The sequence below is a fragment of the Pleurodeles waltl genome, chromosome 4_2 (genome assembly GCF_031143425.1).
Source record: "Pleurodeles waltl isolate 20211129_DDA chromosome 4_2, aPleWal1.hap1.20221129, whole genome shotgun sequence".
Taxonomy (NCBI): Eukaryota; Metazoa; Chordata; class Amphibia; order Caudata; family Salamandridae; genus Pleurodeles; species Pleurodeles waltl.
This window is the reverse complement of record NC_090443.1, coordinates 741,180,865-741,200,561: the sequence shown is the minus strand read 5'-3', so window position 1 is coordinate 741,200,561 and position 19,697 is coordinate 741,180,865. Positions and strand designations below refer to the sequence as shown.

Genomic DNA, 19,697 nt, shown 5'->3' with positions numbered 1-19,697 from the left:
ATGCTAGGGGATACTGAAGCTTCAAACTGGAACGCAAGTTAATTGCTTTGTTCTTACCAGTATTATTCATAATGCCGACAAGTCATTCAGATGTATTTCACACATAGAAGAATACTACATACTGAAAATCAACAAGTGAGTTTAGGCTAAGTTGCGAGACGCAAAATTGAATAGCATCTTTTTGCCTCCTTTCTTGTATGGAGCCACTAACAGGGACTATGATGAAGAACAGTGAAGAACAGTGCGTCCAATTATTTATGCAAGTAGTGCTGCATGGCTGAACTGATGCGAGCAGAAAATAACAGTTTTCCCTTGTGGGTGAAGTATGGCAATTAGTAACCAGCTGGTAATGCTGCAGTTCTGATGAAAGAGAGGAGTGAAACATTGCAAACGGTTTATCACTTCGACTAGAAGACAGTAGTAGTACGTAATAGGTACATCCTTGAATGAACAACATTCAAATATACCAACCATTTATAAAACACAGAAGAGCTTTATTGCTTGAAGAATACAGCATATGAAAAAGCACACAAAGTTCCAAAAGGATATGTTACAAGAATCGGACCAAAACAATTACACCATACATACTGGGTACAGCAGCAGAGTTTCAACTCTGCATCAGAAACTAAGTTGATGAAACAATACTTTTTTTCTAAGTTTTAAAGAAAAACCAATTTTAAATACAGTGTAAAGGGATGAATGGTACAAATTAGAAAAGCCAACACTACATGAAAGTGGCCCAGTGTATTAGATATTATTACCTTTGGTGCGGAGAATTTTAACAGAAAACTCCTTATGTCAGATATGTTTGAGTTACTTCATGCAGTATCCATTGAATATATTTAACAAACTAAAGAAAAGTGTTCTCCCGTTACTGCATTAGTTGGATTCAATATGCATGTCGTCCCTTCACTAACACCTCTAAAATGGCATAAAATGTTGAACCACCAAAGGCATGCAAACTAAAAACTCATACTACTTAATAATCAAATGACTGACTTGCATCACAAATTAGCTGCTGCAGCCCGAGCCTTAATATAAGTTGTGTTCCAGTGGCCTGTCATATACTGCAGTGGTCTAGTTTCAAAAAGGTATTTCCCATTCTCTGTCAATTGTAAGTATCTTTAAAAAATCATAAGATCTCTGGTAGAAGATGGGCTTGAGTACCAGGTATTTATGGACAAGCAGATGCGAGTATTCTTCAGAAGCAAGATTCTTCAGTCGAAGGGGACTCCAAGCAAAGCAAGAGGAGACTCGTGATCTGCCACTTCCTTTGCCAGCAGCATTTAACTTCCTCCCACTGCCTCACTGGATCCTTTTGTAATAAAAAACCACTGAGGAGAAACCTGCATTTCAAAAACTCCGTTCAGGTGTGGTCGCATCCATGGTCTACTGATGGCAAAGCTTCATAAATGAAGCAGGTAACTCCCCTGAGCCCACACTCTCTCTCGCAGTACATTTGACGTGGGAAGCAGAGCAGTATTTCTGGTATGTTACCACTGCCACATCACACCGAAAGTCCTACTTTAGAGGCAACATTACTCACACACCAGATGGGAGCTATAACAAAACGCAATTTCATTACCTCAAATGTACAAAAATGCATAAAAAAAAAAAGAGATGTCTAGATAGGAAGAACATTTTCACTGGCATTCTCTATGTACTTCTCATCTTGCCTTTAACTGCAAGTAGGACCTATATTCTTAATAAGTATATCGGTCCTTTTCATTACTACAGTACAGGAACTCATCATAAGGGCAGTCGATGGTAGCAGATGACTAATTGTTTTAGTAGTCTCGCAGCTAGAATGAGTAACTACTGTATAGAATTATTGAGATAACACTATCATAACTTTTCCAAGTTTGCTATACCCACTACCAAAATTCCCCTGGGCAATAGCACTGCCTCCATAAATCACCATATAATTTTAATTGATGCTGTTTTGGTCCACCAGCGAGAATGGGCAGATCAGATTTGGGATCCAAGAGTCCATACACACAGAAATACTAATTTGCCTACCTTCTTTAATTTGAACACAAATACAAGTTTTTCCAATTTTAAAGGTCACTGCCTGTGGTGCCTTTCAAACATGCTGAGTGCTTTAATAATACAGTGAAACCAAACTACTTACTATCTAATCAGAAAGAAAAAAAAAAGTTGGTTGAACATTGCTCAGGTCAATTAATATAAAGTAAGAAAATGTTTATTAAAAAAATAATTGAATCAATTAGGGTAATAAAAACTGAAAAGTGTGCCCTGTGTTTACTGTATATATGCTCACTGTCTTGTTCCTACCTTTTATGCTTAAATGATTTCAATTCCATATGGACTCAATTCAACTCCATCTATACATTTGAAAAACGTGAGCATGGTAAGCCTAAGCATGCATACGTAATACCATCAGGTATTCAAAGAAGAGCCTGCCTTCCAAAATGGGTTCGCATTGAAACGGACACTGCCTAATTATTTCCAAACTAATAGATATCATAATAAAACACTGTCACTCCAATATAAAGAAGAATGAAATTTGTACAACTCTTATTTAACATACCTCTTGATAATCTGGTGAACGGCTAATATATTTTCACAAATGTAGTAATGGAATATTTATTGCCGCATGTTATATGTATACTTCTAGATATACATTTATTACATTTAAAAAATTGGGTGTTTAGAAAACTAAGTCGGTCTAGCCTTTCAATAACAAACTTCATTGATCATTTGACAAGGACCAGTTTCCTTATCCCACCCAAATCCCAACCCACAAAAATGAAATAATTAAAAATGTCCCCTATGTAAGATTTTATAGTTTAGTTAAAAGGGAAGAGAAGTGTGAACAGGTGTAGAACTCCTGTATAAATCTTACTATATTTTATAAACCTGTATCTTGAATGTGGTGTAACACTGTTTTTTTATAATCAAATAAATGACTCACCGCTATCTAAAATTTCCATAAAGACCATTAAAAATGCTTCCCCTGAAAGGATCCTAACCCTTCAATTTGCATTAGTACAAAAGGAGAGTTTAGCACGAACAGCACATGACAGCTGAGACTTAACATTTGACATCCCTAGAATACCAATGGCCAGTCCACCAAGATGCATAAAAAAATGACATAAGCATTCATGATTTCCTTTTTTGCAAGAAAAAACGTTGCAGGAGTTTAAAGAAATCCAATGGTAGAATTTCACATATCTTCATCGTCCTCATCCTGAGAAGATCCTGCTTGATTAGATGCGCTGGCCGAGGCGGCTGCGAGTTGGGCTTGTTGGGCTGCTTGCTGCATTTGCAGCCACTCCTGTTGTGCCAGTTCTGCTTGTTGCTGTCTTGCCTGGTTAAACAAAAAATACAATTATTACTAAAGATTAATATAATCTACCACAATAGAGGCATGTTGAAAACAGGGGCTCCCAACAAAATACACTGTAATCACCAATAGTGCTGAACAGGGAGTATGGAAGCTTGCACAATCAGGTTATCCTCTAATTTTGGTTAATTCATTTTGAAAACGGAGTACTTCTTTAAGTTTCTCACATGACATTTATGAGGCAATCTTGTGGATGTTCCAAGCACATGCAGCCAGCAAAAAAAAAAAAAAAAAAAAAAAAAAAAAAAAAGTAGCTAATATAATATATACATATATTTTTTTTCAAAACATTTAATAAGATACAAGTTTATGGTTGTCTTTAATGAACAGGACTTGTTTTGTCTCGAAGGACAGAGCTCGCATCTGATACCAGAAAATAAATTATTGTATTGTGCAGCCCTTCACAAAGGAAGGTGTTTTTTTTTGCTGTTTTGAAAAAAAAATCAATTTCAAACCTTTATATCCATTCGATAAAAACGTATAATGTCTAACGAAGCACTATGAAATAGGTGAACAAAGTTCAGGTATGACAACTCTAAAGTCCAAATTTGAAGGGAAAAAAAAAAGTCAATTAAAACACCAGAGGCCATATTATAGAAAGTGCCCCAAGGATGCAAAGAGCATGTGTGCTCGCTTCGCACGCCCTGGGGCACGTTGGTATTACACGAAAAGCCACAGACACTTGTGCGTCCCCTTCTGTAATTCAGATAGCACTGGTGCTTCATTTGCGCCAACGCTATCTCAAGAGGGCGTTCCCTCATTTCCATGGAATCTAGTTACTTCTGCGCCTACACCGTACTATGAACAAGTGCACAAAGGCAAAGAAGCAGTCAGGAGGTGCACTGAAAGTGAAAGTGCACTAAAAGTGCACCACAAAGAAGGTGGCGCACTGTCGGTGCGGTAATCCTAACAAAGAAAAAGTGGCATGAGAGGTGGGAACATTCCCGATACTGCATATTTGGAAACAACTATGAAGAGGAGAACAGATGAGGAAAGCGACAGATCAAAACTGATATCTATTTTGCAAGTGGAAGCAAAAAAGAAAGGATGGTATCCAGAGAAGCAACTGGAAAAACTGATGGAATTCTTGGAAGCATTAGTGTAAAGAGAAACAAAAGATGCCAGTGATGGTAAGTACTTAGATGTAGCTTTGGATCCATCCACATAGAAAATGCAAGTGAAGTCTAAGGCAGAATATTAGAAGCGGGAGGAATAGTGTAAAGTGAAAAGGGTACAAAGAAAACAGCATAGGGGTATCTGCTACGCTGAGGAAGGTTAGAAGTCTGAATAGGGAAATAAACTAGTAGGCACAGTTATAGAAATTCAGGGCCAGACATGATGGTGAATGGTTGGAAGTCAGTGTTAGTCACAAAGAGGAGACTGAGTGGATTAAAGGACAAACTAAGAGATTTTAGCCAACGGTGGAAGAAAGCAAATTAACCACAATGAGGTGTAGTAGGTTAGATAGAGAGACGACAAAAGGGGAATAGACAGCAAGTGAGAATTTCTGGTAACAAGAAAGAGGCAAATACCAAATAAAAGGAACACATTGAGAGGTATGTTTGGATGAATCAGTAAAGGACAAAGCAGTAATGGACTAAAGAGAATGACGGGAACAGCTTGGGGGTCCGATGAATGGGATGTATCAGTTTTGGAGGAGAAAAAGTAAGTTGGATGGAGTTGGGGCAAACAGGCCAAAGAGAACAGAAGCTGGTTAAGAAAATTAAAGTTGACCAGGTGGGGCTATGGTTATAATCTTGCTTTACATTAAGGACTTAATATGGTCATCTGATATTTCTCACGTCCCCTCTTACTGCTGCATAAACAGCTCATTTAGTGGGCTAAAACCTTTGGGCTATATGAACCAGACATACCGTAAGAAAAACAGACATTTCAGCTCATGAAAGAAACACCATGAACAGAAACACCCCAACTGTAAAATCAAAAGCAAATTCTCAAAATGTCTTATCTTTGTGAATTGAACCCTTTATAAAAGAGAACGTAACAGTTTATGACATTGAAAACAACTTGTGGAAGGCAGATAATGTGGGTATTGTCTACCAGGAGGTTAGAACAGAAAGCTTCTAATGCGGAGATTGCTTGACCCGGGTTAATTAGTTGCAAACGGACCTCTCCACATACTTGCACAGAAAAACCATGAACTACTACAGTCTAGGTTGAGAACCAATGTCCTTAAACCCAGGCCACCACACTTCAGAGGGTGATGCTTCTCTCTGGAGGAGAAAAGAAACCGAATGCTGCAACGAAATGCTTCAATGCACTCACATTTCTAGAGAAAATATAACAGAATAGCGACGTCAGGAAGAAATTCCACTCCAATCTCCACCTGCATCGTCTGAAACAATTTCAGATCCATTTAAATCGTTTGCTAGCATAGCAGTGAGGCAAGATGGCGGCCGCGAGTTGCTAGCGGTCGGAAGCTCTCCTCCTCCCTGGCTCCTGTGCAGCGTTTTTGTTTCCCCTGCGGGGAGGATTATGCGGGCGGCTTCAGACAGGGGCACTCCCGCTTATATTCGCGGTAATTACCCGCTAAGCCGTATTACACGTGGAATCGGCGGAGTTAATAGGAGCTCCTTGGGTGACCTCGGCAATTCTGGCCATAACGGCCGCGGCTTCCTCGTCTGGACATTTGTTATTTTCTTAGCCCCTCGCGGCAAACAGCGGCGGATGGCCCCGAAAGTTGCACGCAGCAGTTGGCTAAAACCAGGGTCACAGGAACAACGACCTCTGGACCCCCAGCCCCTCGTTCGGGGGGGGGGGGGGGATTTCCAGGAATAGCGGCTTTGGAAACGCCGGCAGCGGTGAGAATGTGCCTGAGGGCAGGCAGCCAGCTCCAGGGAGCTCCGCGGCTCTGGGGCAGACGCACAGGGCTAAGAATGGCGCAAAACAGATTGGAGAAAAGGAGGAAGTGGTGACTATACTCCGGATGTTTAAAATCCTTCATAATTCAGCCCCTATTGGGGGCAGCACTACTATAAAGGACTCCAATACTGGGCCTATACGAGATGCAGCGGAATTGACTGGGGATGGTGACAGCACTGGTCCAGGACGTCTGGCTTCCTCAGATAGTGGAGGGTTGCTTCAGGTGAAAACCGATGTTGGTAGCCGTTTCCTGGATATACACCAAACTGTAAATTGTATTGCTGGGGGACCTCCACAGGCTTCTGTTTCTTGTGTAGGGGGTAATGGGCTTGCAGCAGCATTTGAAGGGGAAATTGACCAGCCGTTATATGCCCCTGGGTCTTAAAGCAATGGAGGGCTGGCGCAAGAAGTGGTGACAGGGGCAGTGTATTGCGAGCAAGTAGCAGCAGCAGCATACTTATTGGCAAGCACCGACCTGCCAACTCTGGCTTGTACTCTGGAGGTGATCCGTGATTACCGGCAGGGTAGAGAGGACTCATTAGTTCAGGGTGAAGTCGGTGAGAATTTTTTTTCCCTGTCGGATCAATCTCAAGATTCGGACGAGGACAGCACCAGCCCCTCCATAGACTCAGACATGTGATAGCTCTACAGCGCCTCTAACCCCTATTTCTGTGCTGAGCGGCACCGCAGTTAAACGCCAATCAAAACAGACTGAGGTGAGTCTAGTGAGAAGAGGGGAAAAAAAGAAGGCGTCTAGGACGAGAGCTATGTCCTGGGACTACACAGAAACACAACAACTACTGCATAGTATGGGTGATCTTTCAGTGGCTCCAGCTCAGAAAGAGGTTAATGTTTTGAATGCAGAGACTGCGCCCCCTTCCCCTTCTCTGCATCTTATTTATCAGACCATCACATCACAGCATAAGCAAATGCAGAGGGACAGCAAGAAAGCCAGGGTGGCCACGAAGCAGCTACAAGTGGCAATCAGTAAGGTTGCGAAGACATGCTCTGAAATTGGGGAGCGAATTGCTGCTATTGAGTGCCGGGCGGACGTACTGGAGTCAGATCTGGGTGCAGTGACAAAACAAGTCGCTATGCATGAGACTCAGCTCTCTGATATTCAGTGGAAAGTAGAGGACTTTGAAAACCGGCAACGTCGTAACAACTTGCGCTTAATTGGGATAAAAGAAGGTGTAGAAGGGCAGGATTCAAGAGCCTTTATAATTAGATTGCTTAAAGCAGCATTCCCGGAGCAGACTGGATGGGAATGGGAGAAAGAGATACAGAGAGCCCATCGGTTTCCATTACATCTGAGGAAGCAACAATTAGCAGGAGCAAGTGGAACGGCCCAACAACAGCCTAGGGCCTTTATAGTTTATTTTGGCAACTATTTGTTGCGCCAAATAGTTTTTGAGAAAGCCCGCCCTGATGCAAGGATTAGTTGTGAGGGCTGTACATTCTTCTCCTGCCCTGACTTTTGTCATGCTACGGTAGAGAGACGATGGCGCTTGAGACAACTGATTAGCCCCTTCCAGGAGAAGGGAGCGGAAGCCTATCTACTGTCCCCGGCTCGACTTAAGACTATATATAAAGGGACGATACGGGTGTTCGCATCCGAGATCAAAGCCAAGGAGTACCTGCAGTCTCTTTGACTTAACTGTTTATATATGGCAAAAAAAATAAAAAAATAAAAAGAAGGAGTAGGGCTTATTAAAAAAAAAAAAAAAAGGAAAAATGAAAAGGGGCGGGTGATAGAGGCGGGTAGCCTGGGGAGAGAAGAAAAGGAGGAGGGATGCTCTTATTGAAATGGTTGGTTTATGGGGTTTAGTCTTTAGGGGAAACAACTTTTTTCTTTTGTTAGTAAATTTGCTTAATTTAGGAGTCGCCGCAGGAGCCCTTCAAAGGGGGGGGGGGTTGCTTGTCCATCTTACAGACTACAGTCTGGAAGCCTCATTTGGTTGGGTGGGAGGTAGGGTTTCCTTTTGTGGGTGGGGTGGGCTGGGGTTGGGCAGGTTTTGCATGGGAGATGCACAGAAATATGTATTTGAAGGCACAGGAGATTATTAGGTGTATGATGAAACAAGTTGTAAGTTTGGGTGTATTTGTTAGAGCTTTCAATGGGGGACCGTAATGTTTTACGGGTGGTCACCTTAAATATATGTGGGCTAAACGATTCCAAGAAAAGACGTCTTGTCACTCATGAGCTCAAAACATTAAGGGCAGATATAATTTGTTTGCAAGAGACGCATGTTACCCCTGCTAAAAAATATTTGTTGGATTTTCCTGGTTTCCAATTAGTCGCGTACACCACTCAAGAAACTAACACTAGAGGGGTTGCAGTACTTACACGGCGAGATCTTCTCAAGGTGGTCAAGAAGAGGGTTGATAACATGGGCCGATGGGTTATAATAGAGTGTGTTATGGGACAGTTGAATTTTACTTTGTGTTCTATTTATGGCTCTAATTTTGATGATCCAGCTGGTATTAATATGTTAAATACTGAACTTGTGCTTTGGGCCTTACCGCTTATTATATGTGGGGACTTTAATATACATACTGAGACTAATATCCCCTTACTCATACTTGGGACGAAAACCGAAGGTGTTTCGCACCTTACAAATGTTGGTGCAGACTCATGGTCTTGTGGATGCATGGCAGCATTGTATGCCTATGGATCCTGGTTACACTTTCTTTTCATATCCCCACCGAAAGTCTGTCCGGTTAGACTATTTTTTTTTGTCTCCATCGTTATGTGAAGGACTTTTGGTGGAAAAATTCCCTAGGGTCATATCTGACCATAATCCTTTGGTAGTACAATTTTCAGACTTGCGTAAGGAGCGACATTTGAAACCCTGGTCTTTTGACCGGGGCTTGTTGCTTGACTCAGCTTATGTGTCACGGATGAAAGTATGGTTAACTGAGTTTTTGGGTTTTAACAGGGGTACGGTTCCACCGGGGATGTTATGCGATGCTTTAAAGGCTGCTTTTCGCGGGGAAACTCTGAGTTACGCCCTTAGGCGGGAGAAACAACGGCACCTAGCTATATCTGCGGCCCAGACTGAATTGGCTTCTCTGGAGAGTCAGATAGTGGGGCTTGCAAGGAATAATGCTCCTATACAAGACACTTTGGATAAGATGGCGGTCATGAAGGCCAAGATCATTCAGCTGTATCTAGACCAAGACATTATTAAAGCCCAGATTCGCACGCAGGAATGTTATGAGTTTAGTGAGAGGGTGGGCAAGGTGCTTGCATATAAGACTAGACAAAAGGCGGCTCGGAGTGCCATCTTGGCAATTAAAGATAGGTTGGGGCAGATTGTGTATGGAGATACGTCAGTACTACAGGTGTTTAAAGAATATTATTCCGTATTGTACCAGCAGGAAAGCCTCTTCTCGGATGATGGAGATGAAAGGATTGCTCAGTATTTGAGTGATATGTCGTGCCCAAAGTTATCGCAAGATGAGGGCTGTCAGTTGACTGCTCCCATTGAGTTGGATAAGATTATCTCGGCTCTAACTGCTATATCTAATGGGAAACCTACTGGCCCCGATATGATCCCAATAGAATTCTTTAAAACTTTTTTTGAGGAATTGAAGGATGATATTATGGCACTCTTTACGTCAGTACAGGCTGGAGAGCGGGCGCTGGGCTCATGGCTGGAGGCTAATATTGTTATATTTAAAAAAAAAGAGAAGAACCCACTTTTACCAGGCTCCTACCGACCTATCTCATTGATAAACGCAGATGCTAAATGGTATGCCAAAATCCTTGCGGTTAGGCTTAGTCGAGTTATTGGTGGGCTTGTCTCCCCTTGGCAACCTGGGTTTATTCCTGGGCGGGGGACCGCCGATCATGTCAGGCGTGTTATCACCATGTTAGATGCATCTCAGGTTATGGCGGCCCCTATGGCATTAATATTATTAGATGCCGAAAAGGCTTTTGATCGGGTGAACTGGAAATATTTATGGACAGTGCTCAGTAAAGTTAATATAGGGGCTGGTTTTATCAAGGCTATACAAGGTTTATATCAGAAGCCCCTTGCTCGAATTCAACTAGCCGGGGCAATTTCAGAACCCTTCTATATTACAAGAGGAACTAGGCAGGGCTGTCCCTGCTCCCCTTTATTGTTGGCACTCTATATAGACCCCTTGATTAGGAAGTTATTGCAAAGTACATGGATCTCGCCTATGGTAATGGCGGAGGGCAGGTTTAACATTTTGGCATATGCTGATGACATAGCCGTCACTACTTCTGAACCAGGGAAGGCGATCGAACAAATAGAGAAACTAGCTGCGGAGTTTGGCGAGATCTCAGGCTATGCATTAAATAGGAGTAAATGCCAAATATTGGGCAATGAGTGGGCCATTATTGAAGACAACAGGAGGGCCAATCAAGTGACTTATCTAGGTGTCAGATTGTCGGCCAATTTGGACCAGATAGTGGAGAGTAATCTTGCCCCTGTCTTAGCTAAAACCAGGAAAGAGCTGCATCATATGAACAATTTGCATTTAACGATTATTGGTAGATGCAATCTTATTAAAATGATTTTTTTACCTAGGGTCTTATATTTTTTCCGTACTATCCCGCTGGAAATTAAAGAATGGTTTAAGCATATGGAGAGTTTAGCGAGTAGTTTTATTTGGTCTTTTAAAAAAGTACAGCGGGCATATAAGTATTTAGTGCTACCCAGAGAGAAGGGGGGGGGGGGTGGGCGGCCCCTCATTTTCTTTTTTATTACTGGATATCTGCACTGCAATATATCCAACCATTAATTAATCGACAGGCTGATAATAGAGATTTTGGTGAAATTTGTCCTCCTATATATAATATGATTTGGGGAAGTCATGCCAATGCAGGTTTTTTGAGAACAGTGGAGCCTAGTTATTTTAAAAAAAGTTAAGTTCAAGACTGTCTGGGCTGCATTTAAGGTGTGGACCAATGTTAAAAAAAAAAAAAAAAAAAAAAAAAAAAAAAAAAAAAAAAATCGCCCGGATTAATTTTTACACCCAAATTTTGAATTCGTCGGTGCTTCCTGATATTTTTAAGGATGAATACTGTGCCAGGTGGGCACAGCTTGGTGTTCGGTGTATTGGTGATTTCTATGGGCATACCCACCTTAAATCTTTTGAAGAACTGACAAGTGAATTTTCATTGAACACTAAGGATTTTTTTTAAATATTTGCAAATCAAACATTTTTGGGGGGTAAACTTTAGATCAGCATCTGGGCAGGTGGGGGATAGAATCCCAGTTATGGAGGTTCTTCATAATTCCACTAGATGGCGGGTCTGCTCGCTTTATCCGCTCTTCTTGAACTTAATGCCAGATGACTTGAGTAAACAGGCGGAGAGGTGGGCTCGGAATATTGGAGCTTCTGAAGTGTCAGTACGTACCTCTTTAGATATGGCACAGCGTTTTATATTATCCGCTGGGCCACAAACCCAACATTATAAGACTATTTTTCATCTATACTATACCCCCGCTAAGCTATTTAACTGGGGCAGCTCAAGGGGGGTGGTGTGTCCCAGATGCAAGAGTGTATCGGCCGACCTGGTACATATGTTCTTTAATTGCAGTAGGCTACATGAATATTTTACTGATATGGCTAACTTTTGAACTAGGCTAATCCATCAGGAGGTGGAAATTACGCCGCAACTAGTATTACTAGGAATTGATGGAGTGGTGTACCTAGAATATTCACAGAGGTTCCTGTTTCTAGCCAAGTCTGTGGCCCGCTGCTGTATTGCATCTGACTGGCTGGAGTCAACTCCACCAACTTTTAACCATTGGCTGGCTCGTATGTGCTCAATGTTTTATCTAGAGATGGGTTCTTATGCGTGCAAGGGCTGCGGGCGTAGACGGATGGGTGAAGCTATCTGGGCCCCGTTTGCACAGTGGCTAGGTAATAATTGAATCATGCTCGTAGGGGATCTATTTATTTAATCATGTTCAATTTTTGCACTTTATTTGTATTCTAAGGTCTTGAATAGGTTATTTCATATGCCCCCTTTCAGTGGTCTCGATGTCTGCTGTAGATCGATGAAATGAATTTATGTAATGATGTGTATTTATCTAATGTATTTATTGTATTTATTCAGCCTTCTTTCTGCTTTGGTATTTGTACACTGTGAATCTTCAATTAAAAAAAATAAAACATTGTTTGCTAGTAACTGGGAGAGGAGTGGTGTGTGCGGAAGGTGTGCTGCGGGGTTTGCCAGAGCTTTTTGAGTGAAATGGTGGAAAAGCAGGAGTTGTGGTGTGATGGTGGGTGCTGCAGAGAGAAAGGCCAGTGGTGCAGTTTGTGGCTACCAGCTGCAAGCTGTTTCAGCAACTGGCTGTAAAACTCGGTCAGTTTTGGGTAAAAAGATGGAAAGGAATGGGGCCAGGAGGCTAGTGAATTGAAAGGAGACTGACTTGGGGTAGCCTTGACCCACCTTGATTGGCTTGGTCTGGCTGCTCTGATCGTTCACCCTTTTGGGTGTCGGACTGGCAGAAAAGATCCCGGTGCTATAAGACACCAACTCATGACAATTGGCGCATCTTTCCTTTAATAGATCACAGTACTAATCCGGTTTGGCAATGCTCTTTTTGGATTAGCTGAGTATACTGAGGTCTGAAAAAATATGAGGTGAAAGCAGGGGACAATTCACCTAAAGAGCAGAAAACAAAAATGCATACACTATCATAGGCACGTTGAATTACTCTATAAGAGGTTATAAAGTGTAATGTCCGCATTGAGAGACTGCCCCAGGGTCCAGTGTGGGTTGTCATCACACAAAATAAAGTCAATTTGGGTCTGAAATCTTTTAAAACAGGAGCCCTTTCATTTGACCCGAAAGCAAAAGTGTACTTTCCCAGTTATATTCCTGGAGTATGTAACTTCACAGCTTGCCAGCTTTGAGCATGTTTTGTACCCTTCATAATTTTCAGGATGTATGAGACATGGCTTGCTAAATCCTTCCACAATACCCACAAAAAAAGGGCTTCGTTTGTGTTCCTAAATTTGATATATCCTGAAATACTTTTAAAGTTAATTTAAATGTTGTCTAGTGCTAGAAAGAAGAAAAAAAAAAAGTCCTACCCCGGGATCCAGCAAGATTGTCATAAATCCTCTCATTTTGAAGTCAGAGAAAGAAAAGTAAACAAGAACTCTCGGAGGACAGTGTCTTTGAATATACAGCCAAGTTGATAATATAAGAACAAGATTTAAAGGTCTGTCTACAACAGTGCTCTTCATACTATTTATTGTGCCTCCCCCCCCTCCCCAAAAGTGTGGAGGGGGGGGGGAAATTAATGGGGCCCCCCTACTTTTAGTACAAGTTTAAGGCAGGCCTTACTAACTTGTAGCCACAGTGTGATATAAAGAAGTAGGGGTGGGTTTTTTGAAGACTATTTGGAGTCGCTTCCCTTTTGAGACATACTCCCAGCTTTGATATAAATGGCAAAACATGTTCATGATGGCCAATTACAGGGTGTTTTACTGCTGCTCATATTTTAAAGTTGAACCCCCCCATCCCCACACACACACACACACACACACACACACACACACACCCTGGGATCATTTGTGGCTGCCCCCAGATTGAAGACACCTGGTCTACAGAGAGGGAGCACTTGGAAGGATACTGTAAATAAGGTTTTGGCAATGAAAGGTATGAACTCAAGCTGGACAGCTTAAAACAAATAAAGCGGGCAAAAGAAAAGCAAGAAAATGTGAGTCACAAAGCCAATAGCAAGTAACTGGAAGAATACATTCCCAGGTCAGCTTTCTGAATGTCCCCAAGATGTCTTTAGCAAACCCGACAGCTGTGGTGTCTGGTAGGCTGCGACCTATTAATAAATACTTGGGATTGTGCCTGCTCCAAAACTGTTTTGAGTCTACTACTTATTAATCGAGGACGGTAATAGGGTGGCATAGTATAACAAGCATGCATTGGGAAAGTGAATAAGTCTTTTAGCCATGCTGTACAGCATAGTGAAAAGCTTTATTAAATTTTTTTTTAAAAAAGTGCAAAAACGAAGCAGTGTCATTTTGTATGCGTATGCAGGCGCCATTTTCCTATTTACCAATCTGAGCTGGAAAAAAACAGAAGTAGCACAAAAGCGCTTTCAAGGCAGATAGATCAGCAGCAAGTTGCCACCTGGTCCTCCACAAAATAAATATGTAACAGATTTTTTTTTTTTTTTAAAGGACCATAAGTGGGAGAAGGGAATAGCAACATGAAGCAGGTAGGAGAGGGAAAGGCAGCACTTGAGGGAGAAGCACAAGAGCAAGAAAGCTTGGGGCTGGGCTGTGGATAAGCATAAAAAGAAGAATGTGCCAGAACACGGGGAGAGGTGCACATGCAAGAGCAACACAGAACGTGGTGTGAAGAGAAATGCATGCATGAGACACCTGAAAAATCGTGGGGTGATTCACCCAAATAAAAAATGGCATTCCCAAATGTAAGCAGTGGATGGACACAAATGAAGACGATACGCTCAATGGCAGGGACACAACCATTAGAGGAAGACAAGTCTACACAAGGACACAATTAAAAATACGGCTAATCAGAGTGACAAAGCTAACCATTGATAAGCAACTGGCAGCACCCTAGTAGTTACAGTGGGCATTGAGACTGTTTTTAGCGAGCAAGGTGTAGGAGACTCGCTAGATAACATTAAATAAGTAAACAGCAGCAGTCAACAATTCCATAATGCCTCCAAAACATAGTATAAAAAAAGTGACCAAAATTTGGGGAAACATTTTTTTCAACCCCACTTCAGCAGATAGTAAAAAAGCCAGGAGTATGTCGCCTGGCTGGGTTCTGTTATCACAGAAAAGGGATAGAGACTTAATTAACTTCTATCGCCAGAGTTCTTTGCTGGAGTTGTGTAAAACAGTGGTTCCCAACCTTTTGACTCCTGAGGACCCCCACTGAATCACTACTGGAAGCCAGGGACTCCCACGCAATTTATATGAGTTGCATTCCAAACATTAAAACAGTAATTTGCCAAAAATACACACAAGTACACACCAAATACTCTGATTACTAATAATTTTGTTATTTTAGATTGAAAATGCAAAAATCGAAAACTTTTGATGGGACGGTTGGTGTTGCATCTCAGCAACTAACTTTTCAATTTTTGGTTTTGTTTCGGGAAATTGAATTCTCAGATCAGATTCTAAATTTCCCAAGCGATTTCTGTATTTATTTCTTAGGAACATAACATCTGAGAAAGCTTTTTCACATACATGCATACACATACATGCCAAAACTTTAGCAGAGGAAAGTGGGAGATTCAAAAAAACATTCCGAGAATGTATTTCCCCCATTTCTGTCCATTGTAGCAGAGTCAATTTCAGGCAGGAGACTGCCTGAATTGGGTTGCAGTCATGTATGTTTACAGTGGTCTATTTAGAGGCACGAAGCTCCTGCCAGGGACAGACTGGGAGCCCAAAGAAGCCCTGGCAAATTTTGTCAGACCAGCCCCTTTAAGGTACATAGCGAATGAGGCAAGCGAGCCTGACCACTACAAAGGGGGGAGGGGGGTGGGGGGCGGGGGGGCTTCGGGGTGTTTTTCCCCCAAAAATAATTGAGAAAAAATGGTGCTTTCGACAACACATTTGCGGTTATATATTCAAATGTATTAGCTTTAAAAGCATAGTAAACAATGACTTTATTGTGCTTAAGGATGCAACAATATTTGTTACACAAAAAAAAAAAAAAAACAACAACAATGAATCATACTTGTGTAAATCAGTATATAGAAAATGTTCATAAGGCAAAGGGGACTACAAGGAGTAGGATTCACATCTCATCCACACTGGAGGCATTTTTCAAGAGTGCTTGGTCTGGAGAAGCACAAACTCAGGATTCAGAACATAACAGTGGTTAGCATTGACATTAATAATAACAATACAAATGTATTTCTACTCAAACAAACCTTTTTTAGCGGCATGAGGATAATGAATGACTGGGAAAATATGACCAATGTGTAACGTGCAGTTTGCATGCCGCTCCTTGAGGGCAGTTCATAGCTCAGTGTGCTAGATTAGGATTTTAACTGATGAACTGCAAAGTAACGAAGGAATCTGCGACAAAAGCAGTTTACCACTGAGAAGTACTGTTCTTTGAAATGCGTGGTAAACATTCTTTGCAGCAGGCATATTAACCATCTCCTCTGAGAGCGGTCAAATCTGCCACTAGACAAAACTCCCATCTCTCTCCGGCAGGTACATTATTCACCAGAGTTTTTTTCACACTTTTATTGCTACCCTAAAACTGTTAAATATACAAGGAACTTTGCAGTGTTTTTAAAACTGCTGCACAAATCAATTATGAAAACACTCGTGTTTCTTTCAAGAGGCCCCACCTGGAGAAGTGCCTTCCTGCCGGCCCAGGCCTTGAGCTGCCCGAACGCTGTTCAGCCTCGAAACAAGAGGCAAAGCTCTCCAGCAGAAGTCTTTGGTAGGGTCTGGAGACCTGTGGACCCCCTGGGAATGTTTCACGGACCCCTGGGAGTCCAGGTTGGGGCCCGTTTTTGTCCTTTTACTATAGCAAACTCTTAAAGAGGTGAAGCAAATGGATCTCCTGACATGTCACCAGCGTTCGTGGCCTTGTTTAAAGTCCCATAAAATAGTTGGATTAACAGATGGGGATTGAAGCGAGCTTTCAAAAGCAATGTCCACCTGTGTCCTTGCCCCTTTAATCTTTAAATGTACCCTTCTGACTATGCACACACCCTGTCTCTGCCTGCTTGTACCTCTCTCACTTTAGTGGCTGCTATTTTGTTATCATCCGTTGGCTTTCGCTGTACCGTTCAAGTGTATTCATACACTTAATTCTATTAACACTCCCCTCCTAATCATTACTCTGCTACACAAATTCAAGCTTGCTATGCCTCAACTCTGCTCAGTCCTGTTTTCAATCCTTTGCTTGCTCTCAAATACCGAAATGATCTACATTCTATAGGACTACACTTCGGTTCTTTTCCTTCTTAAAGAACACTTCTCCTGTATCTTATTCTAGAAACTGCAATGTTTGACTATTCTATTATTACTACATTTTTTAATCATATTTATTTTGTATATCATTTTGGTAAAGTTAAAGAAATGAAACAGGATGCTACATACAACAAAAAAAAACACAAAGGAAGTCTTCCTTTGGAAAGAACCCCTCCACTACAGCTTACGACACCCAAAAACACAATTGAAAAAGGGAAGAGTAAAGCCAAAGGGTCCCTCAGGTGAGCAGCCTAATCAATAAACCAGCCCATGGCTAACGTGCCCACCCATTCCAAAGTTAAGAGGCTGCTCCGACTAGGGGTCTCTGGCAGCCCCCTATAACTGAAGACTGACAGTAAACGGCAAAGCAGCTTTGATGCTTACATTCAAGAATTAAGAATTTAAAAATGGAGTTGCTAGCAGCAAGTACGAGCAAAGGCTAGCTTTAAAACAACTAGTTTTTAGGTTGCGCGTAAGCGTACAACCTCTTGTATACTTTTACGTATACTTCTTCTCTGGGCTTTCAGCTATTTCATTAGCTAGTTTCAGTGTCACTTAGAAGTCCGTGCTCGCTAGTGGTCAGTCATGCCTCTTTGTCCTTCCTTCTTCTGTGTGGGAGCCGGGGGCAACTGCTGTATAGTTACGCTTTGTCCGGTTTACCTATCTGTAGGGGACTTAAAAATAAATAAATAAAAAAACAGGAAAAAAACACTTTGTTTCTAGCTACTGTCAGGGAAGCTTCCCTTTTTATTTGCAGAGCATTCTTACTCCAAGCTTAACTGTAAGCAAGGCTATAAATCAGGCTGTTATCTTGGTCACATTTGGTCTTTGGGGACTGTCTGCACCCTCTCAGCTTCATGGCCCCCGCCCTTCCTTGGCTTGGATTTTCTTTACCAAGTGTGCCTGACTGTGTGCCGAGAGCAAGGTCAGAGGATCGCTTGTAACTGCTTATAGCTTAGGCACCCTGCTCTACTAGGGCTCTGCAATTCTTAGACACAGCACCCACTTATGCTCAATACTGCGATCCCATTCACAGCTCCATCAGTGCACCTCAGTTCACACACTCCAAGCCCTCAGCCGTGCCAGGAACCCCACACACACTGTCTGCCAGACAACCTCAGTTCTTGCAGTCAGTGCACTCTGCTGCTCCAATACTGGGACCTCGGACGCAGCTCCATCAGTACACCACAGTTCACCCACTCCAAGCCCTCAGCTGTGTCCCTGCCAGAACCCCACAGATGCGATTTTGCCAGAGCACCTCTGTTTCTGAGGTTAGCCGTAAACAAGGCTATAAACCAGGCTGTTATGTTGGTCACATTTGGTCTGCCTGCCTGTGCCATCCTGGGGCCCAGCCCTCAGATGTAACCTGATGTCACCTACGAAACCATTGTACGGTTCCTGCTCTTTTCCGCTCTGCTACCCACATGCAGCTCAGCCAAAGCAACTCCTTCCAAGCACTGCTGTTCCAGTGCCGGGACCCCTCACCCAGCTCTACAAGGGCTCCGCAATCCTTGGAGATAGTTCCCACTTCTGCTCCATACTGGGATCTTACTCGCAGCTCCATCAGTGCACCTCAGTTCACACACTCCAAGCCCTCAGCTGTGCCAGTACCAGGAACCCCACACATGCCATTTGCCAGAGCACCTCAGTTCTTACAGTCAGTACACACGCTGCTGTCCTAGTACTGGAACCTCACATGCAGCTCCATCAGTGCACCTCAGTTCACACACTCCAAGCCGCTCAGCTGTGCCCAAATCCCACACACACGGTCTGCCAAGGCACCTCAGTTCTTACATTCAGTGCAAACTACTGTTCCAGTACTGGGACCTCAGGTGCAGCTCCACCAGTCACCTCAGTTCACACGCTCCAAGCCCCTCAGCTGTGTCTGTGCCAGAACCCAACACACACAGTCTGCCAGAGCACCTCAGTTCTTACAGTTAGGACACACTGCTGTTCCAGTACTGGGACTTCGGGCGCGGCTCCACCAGTCACCTCAGTTCACACGTTCCAAGCCCCTCAGCTGTGCCACAACCCCACACACGCTGTCTGCCAGAGCACCTCAGTTCTTACAGTCAGTACACACTGCTGTTCCAGTACAAGGACCTCTGGCACATCTTTATCAGTGCATCTCGGTTCACAAACTCCAAGCCCCTCAGCCATGCCCGTACCAGAACCCCACACATGGCATCTGCCAGAGCACCTCAGTTCTTACAGTCAGTACACTTTGCTGTTCCAGGACTGGGACCTCGAGTGCATCTCCATCAGTGCACCTCAGTTCTACCCCAGCGAGGACACTTCCTTTTCTATACTGGGACCCCGCTCGCATACAGTTCCATTACAGCAACTCAGTTCTAATATTTAGTCCCACTGCCAAGCCAATACTGAACCCAAACGCCATGGTTGATTGGGACCACCACAGCTCCGCCAGAATTAATCAATTCTAACATTCAGTGCACATTTC

At 42.8% G+C, this 19,697-nt stretch overlaps 1 protein-coding gene across 1 annotated transcript in view; it reads right to left on the bottom strand.

The window, feature by feature from the left end:
• Window positions 1-473: 473 nt before the first annotated feature.
• The window catches only part of DR1 (down-regulator of transcription 1), a 72,378-nt gene continuing 53,154 nt past the window's right edge, over window positions 474-19,697 (bottom strand). The window contains exon 3 of the mRNA XM_069232379.1: window positions 474-3,331. Within this exon, the coding sequence (XP_069088480.1) occupies window positions 3,188-3,331 (144 nt within the window). The 3' untranslated portion in view covers window positions 474-3,187. The remainder of the gene's footprint in view (window positions 3,332-19,697) is intronic.